Source organism: Argopecten irradians, chromosome 13, assembly GCF_041381155.1.
Source record: "Argopecten irradians isolate NY chromosome 13, Ai_NY, whole genome shotgun sequence".
In the NCBI taxonomy this organism is placed as follows: Eukaryota; Metazoa; Mollusca; class Bivalvia; order Pectinida; family Pectinidae; genus Argopecten; species Argopecten irradians.
Genome location: NC_091146.1, coordinates 9,171,743 through 9,186,982, shown reverse-complemented (window position 1 = coordinate 9,186,982; position 15,240 = coordinate 9,171,743). Strand labels below are relative to the sequence as shown.

The 15,240-nt window shown below is 34.1% G+C and overlaps 1 protein-coding gene across 1 annotated transcript; it reads right to left on the bottom strand.

Moving 5' to 3' along the window:
* Positions 1–2,984: 2,984 nt before the first annotated feature.
* Positions 2,985–15,026, bottom strand: LOC138305974 (uncharacterized). Its single transcript, XM_069246282.1, has 2 exons — positions 14,552–15,026; positions 2,985–8,048 (listed from the first exon to the last, which is right to left on the bottom strand). Exon 2 carries the CDS (start codon positions 8,015–8,017, stop codon positions 5,930–5,932), a length of 2,088 nt encoding a protein of 695 aa, XP_069102383.1. The 5' UTR covers positions 8,018–8,048; positions 14,552–15,026; the 3' UTR covers positions 2,985–5,929.
* Positions 15,027–15,240: the final 214 nt, after the last annotated feature.

Genomic DNA, 15,240 nt, shown 5'->3' with positions numbered 1-15,240 from the left:
AAATACAATTAATATTATACTTCATTATGTACCACTTGTGTTTATATTAAATGGTATTGAATATCAAAGAAACACAATTTAACAAAGCATGGCAATTTATTGACTCGTGCCCTATCCGGGCCTCGAACTCACGATCTACGACACCCTATCGCCTAGCCAAACATAGCTGCGCCTTCTACCTCTGCACCACATCCACATCCCCATATTATATACAGTGTGCTAATTCAGAGAAACACTTAGTGAACAAGCATACAAGGGAGGATATAGCGATAGTGATAATAACCTCTCGGATAACAAGGGTGCTATCGGCCAGACCTAGACTGATACTGAAGTACATAATAGCGAACGACTTAACTTAAGGACATCGTTTATTATTCTAATTTTGATGTCATCAAATGCTTATGTTAATCACTCCGTACGTATATCTTCTAAGTTTTGCTCTGAATTAACACCGTATATTATGGCATTTGACATCCAAATTATAAAATGTTAAAGGTCCACTATTTTTCCCAAACAAAAAAAAAGTTTCTTTAGGATGCATTTTTCTGAGGTTTTAGTCCCGTTAAAGTTTCGTTTCGACAAAGATCAAAGAGTTTATGAGATTTGCAAATACAATTTATCAATATCTGTAGCAAGTTGCAAGTAACACATTTTGTCAAATAATTTCTTTTCTCAGTAGATTTTTTATATTGAGATTTTAAGAGATTTTGAAATTGTGTCTATTTTCGCTTTGATAAGAGCCACAGTTTTACCGTTTCTTTACCTCATTTGGTTTTACTTAAAGTATCACTGTATCAACATTTTTAGCTGTATTTAGCTAATTTGTGCTAAATTGTAAATCTTTACTAGGTTCGGGGTAAAATATTGAGCATTAATGTGTGAAATGATATACTTATGTCACTTTATTTTTACATTTAACAGTAATTTGAGCACTTTTATATTTTACTCTAAAATATTGAAAATACAAAATGTTTAAATGGGGCAGAAAAGTAACAGAAAAGTTGTGCTTTATTTAGAAAGAACAACCCTTTCCCTATTGATATGCAAAATATTGACAGAAGTTTAATAAATGAACTTTTTCTGTAAAGCGTTAAAATTGGCAAAAACGACTGAAAATGGTGAAAAGGTGTAGGGTTAGTATATGTTGTTAATATGAGTCAAATTAATCATTACTGGTATATTGGTAAAGAAAACCACTTGAAAATAATTTCTGCAAAGATCCGTACATATAAGAAGCAGTTTTGGAAAGGTAGTGGGCCTTTAAGTAATGAGGTTAATAGATACGTAAAAAGTGAACGGGTGATGGTGGAATGTTTTATCCAACGCAACACTATATATTTCATGTAACTATGTATAGTCTTCATAATACTATAATGCTTACTATATAGTGCCTAGATGTATAGTCTTCATAAGCTTACTATAGTGCCTAGATGTATACAGCGGAGGGTTAAAACATGCCCTCAAAGAAAAATCATAAAAATGTTGGAGATGACAAACAAGATAAGAACATACGCGTTAACGTTCGTTATAAATTCTATCCATACACATCACGCTGTTAAATCATATTTCACAAAGGATTTCAGTTCAATATTCAGATCGAAATTGGTTATATACATAGTGCGGAGGTTTTCATCAAATAACAAAGAAGTGGAGAAAGGAAAACCGTGTCCAAACTCTCCGGGTTTGTTTGGGTAGTATTCCAAATCCCCGTGTACTCATGTGAAGGAACAATCCAGTCCAAGTATGGTTAGCTTAATATAGCCATAGAACAAGTTATCACAGACGTTGCCATACCATTGTACATAGTTATACATTCAATACAACTTGTCTTGGGATATGCTATTCACTGGATCAGGTATTGATTCGTTTTACGGCTTTCTTTGATGACAAAGGTTAGCCTAGCAGTTCTCAAACTGAAACGTCTTTTTATAAATTCATATTACTATTATTAAGAGAAATCTTGTCCCTCCGAGCCCTGTATTGAAGCTCAATAGGTGACGGCAGGATAGCGTCTCCATTGAAATTCGCCGACATATAAAATTACCAAGTTTATTTTAAAGAACGATGATGACTTTATAGAGTTCATGGTTGGCTGAATACCACTCGGTATCTAATTTCTACCGTTACCCACACACACTCTCCATTCTCTAGTGTGTGATTCATATTAAAAATGAGGTGGCCTTGGATCGTGAACCTGTGTTACCATACACCCCTGCTGTAGAATATCTCCACACTTTCAATTATATATGTAGCAAGTGCTTCGCATACATAAGAAGAGAGAGACCTGCCACCAGTCTCTAGAATATTGAACAAAAAAAATCGCTTAAATTTTACTTGATTATTTTTGTCCCTACTACCTGTCTGATTCTATATACTAAGTTTCAAACCAGGGGATATAATATAGTAAAGAACTCTGCTGAGAAAGTCTTATCAGCTACTTCGGGTCTCGTGGCCAGTCTAAAGAAGAGAGTCAGGTTTGAAAGTCAGCCCAATGGAGAACCAGTGTTATCAACAGGGCGAGCGATGTGATGTTAGGTTTTGTCCGTCCGCGCGCTCTCACTACGACTGACCCTTTGGTGACACTGACAAGCTGTTATCAATTCCGACATCTAGATCATTTCCCTTTCAGCGTTAGTTAAGAATCAATACAATAAAAATCTAGATAGTTCTGTTCATTCAAATCTTCACCACCTTAGTCCATTTAGCCTGTATTAGGTTACCGTTAGTGAAAGCCAGCCTAAAGCTCATAGAGCACTTTAAAGTTATTTTCAGTAAATGACATTAATTGATTGGCAAGTTGTTAGCAATGACTACATATTAAATCATGAAATATCTAGAATATATGAATCCATAATGATTTATACGAATTGTCATAATAATTTGAATATGTAAAAAATGCATTATATTACATATCATAGCCAGATCCTTACAACAAAAGCTTAAAACAGGCAAAGTTGAACACATCTTTATTTCAATACTAATATGGGAAATTCTTGCAATCATTTTTTAATGTAAAACCCTTGTATAATTTTATAAAATTGATAACTTACCACAAACATTAATTAGGTTAAAATTCAAGTTAATCATCTTTACTTTCGATTAAGATCGAATCAATCTTACCAACACATATAACATATATAAACACTTTGTATACAATATAATTCTGATAAAAACAAAAACTTCAATACACAATAGTTTACAAGTGTAACACAAAGAGAACGTAAAGCGAAAAATGGTAAATGAAACTATGAATTGATTTATGTGTTTAGATTTATGAAATAATCATGCCATCCCTATTCTACATAGCACTTTGAATCTACTCAAGTAAAACTCACCCATAAGATAAAAATGATTGTGGGTATTAGATTGAGGTTGTAAAGAAGAAAATACTTATCAAACGGCTAGAGATGAAAGGGTGATTTAATTTATAGACAGTTAAAGACAGACGTACCTTTCAACAATTGGACTGAATTCAGACCATTGTAAATAAGAAATAACATGACTAGTTTTTATCGATTGTCAAATAATTAACATTAACTCTTAAAACGGTGAAATCTATAGCACAACTTAAATACTGACATTAAACAAGTGCATATGACAGATATTGATATTTTAACCACATGATTGCTGCATATGAAAAGTTTTCTCACTCTCATACCACGACATTCCCATAGCAATGTCACAAATAGGATATCTCTACATTTTGGAAACCATATGCAGTTATAATTTCAGTGGACGCAGTGACGTCATGCGGTTGTATTACAATGGACAGCCACGTGATACAGCTTTTGGATGACACGAGCGCACGAGATTAACCAGTACTAAACCATTGATGAGAGGTTAGTCATCTTAAATCATGAAATACGTGTTTAATGGCACATATATACGGCACGGGTATTAGTCCTGCGACCATATTTCTTAAATATAAAAAAAAATCCTTGTTCCACTAGATCTTGGTATCGATCAGTCAAACGCAAAACATGCTATAAGACTTTTCCATATGTGTTTATGAAGGATAAGGACAGTCTACCCGAGAGTCACAAAATATTGTAAAACTCGAGGCTTACCTTGTTAAAACATTTTGTGATCCCGAGGTTTGAATATCCCTATCCTTTATATCCACATACACAGGAGTATTTTTCTCTCATGCCTAGATGGTTATTGCAATTGAACAATTATGATATTCCGCCATTTTGAAATAAGTTAGAAAAACTCCGCATTTCTCATTACATGAAAATTGCGTAATATTGTCAACGCAAACCTCGTTGTTTGCATTTTCCCATTAAACCTACTTACGAGAAAATGCATTACAGTAATTTTGATGACGTCATGACGTCACGAGGCTGTATTCCATGGGTAACCATATAATACACCCGAAGGTATGAGATAGAATGTTGATATACTATGGCCAATTGGCCGGCGACAAAACCAATATGTACCTAATATATATATATATATATTACACATCAACAGTAAACCGACATCAGCCTTATTAAAACCAAATCATTCTCATTTGCATTTCTCCTTAGAGCTTTATAAAAGGAAAGTAAAGATATGTATTTAAATCATAGTATACACGCCATGTAATGTTATATATACGGCACTTTAAGAGTGTCTTTAAAACCCTAACAGTCTGTGGTGTATCACTCATAGATGTAGTCTCATATTCTACACAGATTATATATACCTATGCTTTACACTCTTTTTTTAACATTATAGTCACGATCAATTAACGTTAGCGCTGAATATGTAAGCTATCAACATGCCTCGGTGATTAATAAGCATGAATCAACATGTTTATATATATTAATCGTTTCTCGTCAGCTTTAACAGCGGTCACAACCACAGTGTTTGTATATAATGGTTTTTTTTTTCAAAATATTGGTTTTTTAAAGATGCTCCACCGCCGACAAATGGTATTTTTTCACTACCAAAAACAGGAGCAGACGATTTAGCATTTTTCTTCAGTTACAAAAGTTACTTACTTTACACCATTACCACCATTGAAAAGTTTGAGCTTTTAATTTAACTTAAAGTTTAAAAAAATGAAAAATGATTAATTGCATCCCGAAAAAATTCCGTGGCACTATATCTTATATGGAATGAAGTAATGATTGAGCATGCACCAAAGGCGAAATAAACTGTTTTATGTTATTTGTTGTGTTAATTAGGCACATATATACACGATTAAACACCAATTATTGTTCAAATGATGAATGTCATTTATGCTCTGTCGGCGGTGGAGCATCTTTAATAAGACCTGAAATATTTTTTTACGTTTTATGGGTCCGGTGTAAACTAGGACGTGATATTCCTGCTATAGTGTTATTTAAGTTCGAGTTACGGTAACATGACTTGATTACTAGTCGAGTTATAACATGTCTGTAAAACAACTTATGACAAAACATGTTGATATACACAACTTAGAAACACAAATTATATCATCGGAACTAGATATCAAGGATATCATAGTAATTAGCTAGGTAAGTCGATGTGTTATGATAAAAGTCGACGTTCCATGATGTAAGTCAATTTGACGACATGAATGATTGAGGTATGTCTGGTTGACATGAATATATCGGCATACTCAAGTTACCTTAACATGACTCAAATTACTGCGATGGCAGATATTTGTAACCATAGTAAACTTATATGACCCCAGAATGACCATAAGCGAGGTTAAGCAATGAACGTATTGATTATATATTTGTATCTGTAGCCTTGCTGATGAGCGAATTTGATACAATTATTATACTAAATAAAACATACGGCTTTCGTTACCCTTTGTTTCAATAAATGTTGTATAGGTTTCTATAGAATATAGCCTCAACAAATAAAAAATATGAAACAGAGCGATGCTCTTATACAAATGATCTCTTAGGCAGTTATAAATGTCTTTTTTATACGTTAACGTTTGTATTTGTACATGTTATGTGTGTTCGGTGATGTTGTACAAAGTTTGTACCCATGCTTCAGCAAACTGGACGTCTAATAGTTCTAAATACTGTCTAGAATATAATATCTTATATAACTCTACTAGATCGACATTCACATCATTAGCATCGTCATCGGCCACGTCAGCAGAAAGTAAATCAAACAGTTGTTTTCCTTTCTGATACAAGTCTAGCTCCGCATTAAAATCCTTCAAGTCATTATGAGCATTCCGTTCTTGAATCACATATGGAGCCGAGAATGCCAAGCGGATGTCAGTTCTGTGAAAGAAATACTGTGCAATATAGCTCCTCCATATATCACTCACCCTCCCATTGACACCGATCGGCAGTGCCATGTACGGGAACGCAGGGGCTAACCATAAAGTCGCTTGGGCATTGAATGGTGCATATGTGTTCCTTGGTAACACAAAGGGTCGATGGGAGGTTCTTGTTGCAGAGAAACTAAAGGGTGCAGCACGTGTCATTCTATAAATAGCATCAACGTCTGGTTGTTCATTGGCTAATGATTGAATAACGCCGAGTTGAACCGGCGTGTTCGATTTGCACACAACAGGCACTGTTGTTCTGTTTTTAATGTATTGAAGAGGAAAACCCCTTGGCCAAGTTAGGCTTTCAGAAACACCAAAATAGGGATAGGGATTATAGAGTTTACTTTGCTTTTCATTGCAAACCGTCACGTACGGAAACGGGGTATCCATGACGAAGTCATTTAAATTCACTGTTCCGAAGTTATCGTCGTCAAACTCCCAGATATATTTGGCTTTATGGTGTATTGCATAAGCATACCCTATATTTTTTCTCCCGAAATGTTTAGTGGGGATAGCATCTGATAGTAAAGGATACAATTCCACCTGCTCCTTAACTGTAAGAAATTTGACTCTATCCGAATCATACGAAGTTATTCCCAATTCCACTAGAAATGTTTTTTCATCTGGTGTTGCCGTGTCAGCTACTATGACTAAACACCAAGTTGACAGATTAGCTACGTGTTTTACTGAGCGTGATGGAGAAAATATAGTGGTCACCACGGCCCAATTATCACAAGTTTTCCTTTCATCAAACACTGGAGCTGGAAGTTGTCTGTTAATTAGAGAATCCGATAGCGGTGTCCTTACGACATCACCGGAGAACAAACTCCCGGTCACGGCACCAATAAACCCATCATGTGCTTTAGACCCAGGTTTGTTATATTCGTGAAGCTGCTTCATAACTTCAACTGTTGATTTATGATTAAGAACATACCTTGAACAGAAATTCGCATTAATGTTCTGCAGCATCTGATCCATACTATCACGACCGAACTGGACTATCCTATAATTATCGGGCTGGTGATCGACATCATTATAGATTGATAGCCAGGACCCGATAGATGTCCCGCCGTAGTTCGTGTCTATCAGATCCACACTCGGATTGCACGATTCACCGTAACAGTAACTACGCTTGGCGATCCTTTCTATCAGGTCCCTCCCTAGAACAACGAACATCTCGTCAATTCTTTGTTCTATGTCCACATTACATCCAGCACCGTGGGACCATCCATAATACAACTTGGACGATTTAAACTGGTCGATCCGTTTAAAGATCTGCGGAACACATAGAAACACATCATCGTCTAGTTTCCCACCTAGTAAAGCGTCCGGATAATGTTCATGGATGTATTTTAACCATATGTGTAATTTCTCCCCGAATTTTACAGCTCTTCCTTCGCCTGTGGCATTCAAAAAGACTATGTCATTATGCTTTTGGTGTTCATGAACGGTGTAATTTGTCGGCCTATCTACAAGAAACTTGTAGGTTATTCTGAACGGCAGCTGATCTCGTAAAAGCCGTATAGTTGAAATCCAAGTAGAACGCTGCCCGTCTCTGAACTCTGTATTCGTGTGAGGAGTTAGTACCCCTAACACTAAGTGTGGTCTTTGTTCTTTGCTAACTATTCCGGAGCCTCTGTGTATTGACGGTTTTGTGGTGGTATACCGCAACAGGTAAATAATGATTGCGATAGCGAGGACAATAAAACAAAACGAACAAGTCTTCACCGCCTGCTTCCGTATAGTGATCTTCATTTTCCTGGAGTAAACGTTTTAATCAGGTTACCTGAAACATATAAAACAATCGTTACAACATTTGAATTCAATGGCAGTTTCAAAACGAAAGTAATCTGTTTAAATTGTACAATCACGCCTGATGGAGAAATATGAATAACAACGTTCAATGTGAGCACAGTATCCATTATTACCAGAATTACTAATGCAATACAATTCTCGTGTAATGAATCTACTTCATATGCTTATTACGAATTAAATTCAAATCTTCAGTTTTGGCTCCTCTTAATGAATACTTCTTTTAGACACGTATTACGAATTTGCTTATAACGAATAACCATTTGATGCGAAGTGATTTCGTTGTGACGTCAAGCAAATTTATGCTATATAACTTTTTTTTTCCAGAAAGTGTTGGATGCAGCCTTGTTTTAAAGTGAAACTTGACCTAAAGAGGAGTCTAATGATAGGAAATAAAATATGATCAAAGTGTATACTTAATTGTCGATATTTGGAAGACATTGTTGCCGATATTGGAATTTGTGAGTTAGGTTGGTAACTATTTCGTTGATTCGGGGTGCATTCGGCCTGTGACTTTAATCAACGTTATAACAAATTTTTATTGTTACGTAGTAGCATTACCTCACTGAAGCACACTGTAGAGGACAAAGTGCTTGACCAAAACAGATAGCCACTATATCTCTTTAAGTTTGCCATTGTAAGTCAACACAGAACTTCACGATTTATCAAATCAATTTCTTGGATATTGACATCCACATTATCAAAGTGAAGTTTAACTATAACTAAAATAGACTCAAACTTGCGGTGTATGGAATGCTTGTTATGATTGTATATTTTGTATATTGTTAAAACCACTTATGCCATATTCAATAGTAAAATACAATGGCAGCATAACAGTGGCACCCCGTAATGGTTATTATTAAACTATTGGTATCTTTATATAAATGATGTACTAATTATGTACACATATAACTACCAAGGATGTAATGTGTTCTTGTAATTACTGTTATTCTGTTTACAACACATAAACAAATAACTTTAATATGGTTACCAGAAAAGAGTGTTTGTTTACATAATCTTGTCATAAATCCCATGCGAAAATCCATCTGCTCATACAGTGATGTCGTGCTCTAATTTACCTTAACTCGACAATCTATAAAAGGGATTAAAATGAAACTGGATTTCAAAGGCAGAGATATAATCCTCATCCCAATACCTGGTGCAACACGCCTGCATTGGTTCAAGTTATTTAAACCGTGTATTAAATAAGTTTAGTGTAAATGTGCTCGTCGAAAATTAGCCGATGAGTATCAATCCTACCACCAACTGTGTCTTTATCTGTGCCACATGGGTTAGACCTTTATGAAAATTTAAAAAGAGACTATACAGTAAATCGAAATTTATACCACAGTACCCCTACACCGACACCTGACCTCATATTTTAGGCTGTATATCTCTATTCACCAATGTCATTATTATTAATAACCATGCATACATAAAGAATAAATAGCTGTCTTACAAAGCATAAATCATGCACCTATAACCATCTGATTTTGAATATATTCCACACGAGTGAGTTATTTTTTTTTAATTACAAAAGACACGAGCTTCAGCAGAGTCTGCAAGTAATATAGTATCGTCAGCATACCGCAAGACGTAGACCTAAAATTTAAGGTAAAATTTAATTTCATTCTCCAGTTTTCCAGATAAAGCCTTTATAATCAGGTGATTTAAAAAAAAGTCTTCTAAATCATTTAAGAATATTGAAAGAAAAAATAAGGATAATTTTTCAACTTGTCTAAATCACTTATAAACTGATTTACCTTTAAAGTGAACAGTCGGGCAAGGATGGCTAAAGTCGGTAAAAATGGTGTGAATGTATCCAGTATAATTTCTTATGAAATAGAAAAATAAAATCTCTCGCCAAAATCTGTCTGCGTACGAAGAAATTAATTTAAAGTATGGGAATTCTAAAACGTCCTCCCGGCTTACTATGTCCGTGGTTACATTTCCACGCAGCCTCGTTTTCAATGCTTTCAACTTTTCTTTACTTTAATGGTCAGAACTGGGAAACTAAGCATAACTTGACCGTCGTATTAGTAAGTAAGAACTTTTGGAAGGCCAATGAAAGCATTTCGACTATTCACTTTAATGAGTTGAGCTTTCAAAGCTCAACTCATTAAAGGTAAAAATGTCATTTTTCATATTAGTTATAATATTAAACCACTTTCCATTGATACCACTTAATATTTTTTTTTCAATAATCCTAATTTCCAAACACTATCAAAAGCTATTTAGACTCTGACAGTACTGAATTCCATCTTTTAGATGCATGATAATGCGTGAATGCAATGAACAACTCTCAGGTAGCTATGTTTTAAACTTTCGAACCTTACGGTAGTCCAACTCGGTACGGGTTATCATGAAATTGAAGCTGTAAAAATCACTTTGACATGACACATGTAACTTTGGAAACCAGTGGCTACTGCAATTAAAGATAATACCACTGCATAATACCATGTAGTCTGCGTGCTACCTGCTACCTACAAAGACGTACTAGTGCACCACCGAATGCATTAGTTATGGATCGCTGCTTATGATTACCTTGTGAGAAGACGTGCTATGGTTTTTAAAGTAAACAAACTCTACGTTATAATCAAAATGGATCTCGCACGTGGAACGAAGGTATGAGTTCTCTCTTTACGTTTTATTCATCTGTATAAATCTATAAAAGGTTTTTAGAAATCTTATTTGAGAAAACATTGAACGTACTAAACATTTTATTCTTATGACACAGGCTCGGGTTACACGTAAATACGTCTTTGGTATATAGTACAGTAGATCTATAGCTGATCAGGTGTTAGTTGTTACACCGTGAACAGCAAGCGTTCGACTGATTGCACGTGTGTGTGGTTTCACGCGCTTTATATAGGGGTAGGTACCCGGTGTTGTATCCAAGCAGAGTTAAAACAAAATGGCGAGGCGACAGCCCGTCCTTAGAAACGCAATGGTTGTATCAGAAACGAGTTTTGAAAAAACTGTGATTTTTTTAAAATCTCAAATGTATATTTTTTAACTTGCATTGTCAACTTTAAATAATATACAATTTCAAGTTTATTTGGTAAAGTTTGCTCAATCAATTTTCAAGCCAAAATGAAAATGTACCAAATTCCAAAGTTTGTTTACTTATTTACACCCACAATACCGTTTTGCTACTTTTGATTTAGTGACTTTTTTCCATTGACTGTTTCAGCATTTGTTTTCTTTTTGACAGCTCTAAATAAGAATGTTACGAATTTTCGATTATTTTAATGAATGTAAACTTCAGAATCTTATTATACTTAAGTAGTAAGGTTCACTATTTAATATTTAATATTTAATATTAAGGTTTAATATTGTAAGTGTAGCTAAAAGAATAAACGTATACTTTCTTTTTAATAAACGTATACTTTAAAAAAATACCAGTATGTAAAGCTACTTTTTTCCTTAATGAAAATGTTCCAAGATTTATTTTGTTTTAATTGATGAACACGTTGATGTTGACTTGTGATTTAGTGCTTTTATTCGATATATATAATGGAAATTATTAAAGATTCTCCACCGCTGACAAATGGTCTATTTTTAACTATCAAAAACAGGAGCAGACAATTTAGTATTTTCCTTGAGTTACAAAAGTTATTTACTTTACACCATTACCACCATTGAAAAGTTTGAGTTTATAATTTTACTTCAAGATAAAAATATTAAAATAATTAATTGCGTTCCGAAAAAAAACCCACGTCGCACTATGTCCTATATGAAATTAAGCCATTTTTTTGCATGCATTAAACGATTTTCATACTTAGTTTGTTTTCATTATCTTTTTTTTAATAAATCGGTTTTGAAGTTTGAAAATATCGCAAGTGTACTGTACGAAATTTAGTAATTTTACCGATTTGAAATCCTGTTATAACTAAGATAAAATTTTGCTCAATTTATAAATATGCATAGGGTTACAATGAATGGCTAGAAGTTCATTATATTTATTTATATCTATTCAAACAATGTTTTTATCTGATTTTCTTTTTTGTTCCAGAAATGCCATAATGAATATGTGCCAAATTTCAATGTTTTTAATTGATTTTCTTTTTTGTTCCAGAAATGCCATAATGAAAATGAGCCAAATTTTTATCTGATTTTCTTTTTTGTTCCAGAAATGCCATAATGAATATGTGCCAAATTTCAATGTTTTTAATTGATTTTCTTTTTTGTTCCAGAAATGCCATAATGAAAATGAGCCAAATTTCAATGTTTGTTGAGCTATGTGCACTTTCCGTATTGTATTGTTACTTTTGAATATATTCTTAAAATAAATTCTGCAAAGATTCTTGAGTTTGCTCTCATCCATCATCTTGCATGACACGTGTTACCATAGGTGATTTGCAGAATACTTTCATAAGATTATTAATATTAATCAATCTCTTTAAGTGGGTATGCTGAAACGTTGCTTCACAAATTACTGATAAATATGAAGTTAAAAAATAACTTTATTCATTTAAAATTATGGACAAGGAATTTTTAAGCGCATTGCTTCTTCTTTGCTACTGTTCAAGCAGCAATATTTCACGTGTCAAATATCAGATATCCTTCACATGACACTGAAATTTACATTGGCCGACAGCAGCCGGCAACCCATAGACGCATATTAGAAAAAAAATATTTACCTGGAAAGATTTATAGAGGTCACGGCCGCTGTCAGCAATCGTAATAATGAGCTTTTCGTCTTCTAATAGGTTATCATAAGCAGCGATCCATAACTAATGCATTCAGCTGTGCATTGTTATGTCTTTGCAGGTAGCAAGTAGCACCCAGACTACATGGAATTATGCAGTGGTATTATTTTTAAATGCAGTAGCTACTGGTTTTCAAAGTTATATGTGTCATGTCCAGGTGATATTTTACAAGTTCGATTCCATGATGACCCATACCGAGTTGGACTTCCATACGATTCGAAAATTTAAAACATAGCTACTTGAGAGTTGTTAATTGCATTCACGCATTATCATGCATCTAAAAAGGTGGAATACATTTGTATGATGCCATTGCTAAATGTAGGAGTCATGACCTGTCTATTGATTGTAATTTAGACATTTTTGATAAAGTTATAAAACCTGTTATATATACAGTCGTGGGTTTTAGGAGTTTTAAGATTACAAACTCTTAGAAAGTCTCCACCTTCAATTTTGTAAACATATTCTTAAGTTTAAAACATCAACACCCAATTTCATGGTGTACGGGAAACTTGGTAGATTCCCATAAGCTATCAGTATTTAAGTTCGCATGATTGGCTATTGGACAAGGATGTTAGAATCATCGCCAAAAAACGCATTAATTATAAACTGTTCCAGATTACAAATAATTATAAACACAGTAGTTAAAATGCTTTAAAAGTACTTTTGAAGAATGTAATCTTGTTCATATTTTCGAAAACAGGGAATTCACTCATTTACATTGTTTAAAAAATAATATTCCATGCCCTCAAAAGTACTTTTATATGTAGTTGGAAATATGATATTTTCAACTCTCCGAAAGGTACTAATTATAGAATGAATAAGCATGAGTTGAATTTTGGAAACTATTTGATTGTTGTTCCTCCACCTCTAGCGAAGACCTATTGCAAATTAAGAACATGTAATATAAAACTTACGATTAAATGTGGCAGATTGAATAGTATACCAAGAGAACAACGATTTTGTAGCATGTGTAACAAAAATGAAATTGGAAATGAGTTTCATTAATCATTTAACTGTACTGATGATCAATTAGTATATAATAGAAAGAAATTAATATTTAGATCGTATTATAAAATACCATTCACCGTCTTTGTGATAGATACTACTATGTTCCATTAGAGTATGTTTATTTTCTATGCACTCGCTGACTAAAATATAATTTAACCTACTGTGTACCAACGGTAGCTTGTGTTAGATTGTATTGTGTTATATCAAGTTGTTGGCTGTGTTTGTCTTCAGACATATTTATTATGAACTGGCCATAAATTTGTTCCCACAGCCTTTCGTTGTTTATACACCCATAAACCTTTATATAATCTGGCTATGGCGTCTGAGTGCATTCAAACTAAACATGGATAAGTCTGTATTTCCATATTGCCCTTATAGAAAAAAACGACGTTTCACTCAAAAATTAATGACATTACAATATATATCTACCAAAGAGGTAGCTCAAAAATGTAAAGTGGAGACAAGAATAAATGGAAAACTGTAGGATTAAAACGCAGAAATAATGGAAAACATAGAGCTATTTTGGGAAAAGCTAGATTTGTGATCCAGAGGTTAAAACAAATGTTTATTGTTTGTTGAAATTTGTACAGCCCATCGACAACTAAATTGATCCAGGGCATTAAAACAAATACGAATAATGAAATGAAAATGAATAAATAATAATTAGAATAACTGATTGGCACCATATATTATATTAAACTGAATTATTTTTAACCACCATAACAGTGAGAAATATTGTAATAAGAAATCTTCTTACCATATAATGACGTTGTAATCCTCGAAACTTGGTATTTTATTTCGTACTGTGTTTACGATGACATTTCTAATCCATGCAAAGAAGCAAGCCGGTTGACGAAATGTCTGTATTTGTGTGTTTGACACGGCCCACTGTTTATACGTGTTACTTAGCAACTAGTGAGATACTTGTATGTAAATAAAAATATTCCCCGGCTTCCATCCAGTTGTAACCCGAGCTGAGTCTGAATAGTCACGTGTGTATCGTATAAACCCCTATGCAGAGAGGTGTCGATGGTCCCTTTACTGAACAGGAAGGTCTCGTTCTAAACGGGGTACTCTTACATTGCCGCCTGTCTGGACAAAGCTCTGTATCATCAAACATAACAGTTATAAGATTCATCACCTTTTGTCCGAGGTATACAATTTCGCACCGGTAAATGAATCAACTAGTCTGTCGGTATGTCAATTAAAACACCGTCAACGTTTCTGGTTCTATAACCCATTCATACGGTAATGCTAGAGTGGGTGGAGCCTATAATGGAAATCGACCTGAGTTCTATATTAAACACACGGGTTACTGTTGTGCATAGCTGACCGCAGTCTATGCTTACAACATTATAAATTCTGCTCGTAGATGTAAAATGTAGTTTACGATGCATATATGATGATATCCCTTTATTTCGTCATTACAGTGGATTAACACTGTCT

What these genes read in the sequence shown, in the direction of transcription:
- LOC138305974 (XM_069246282.1), bottom strand. Translation starts at nt 8,017, where the DNA reads ATGAAGATCACTATACGGAAGCAGGCGGTGAAGACTTGTTCGTTTTGT.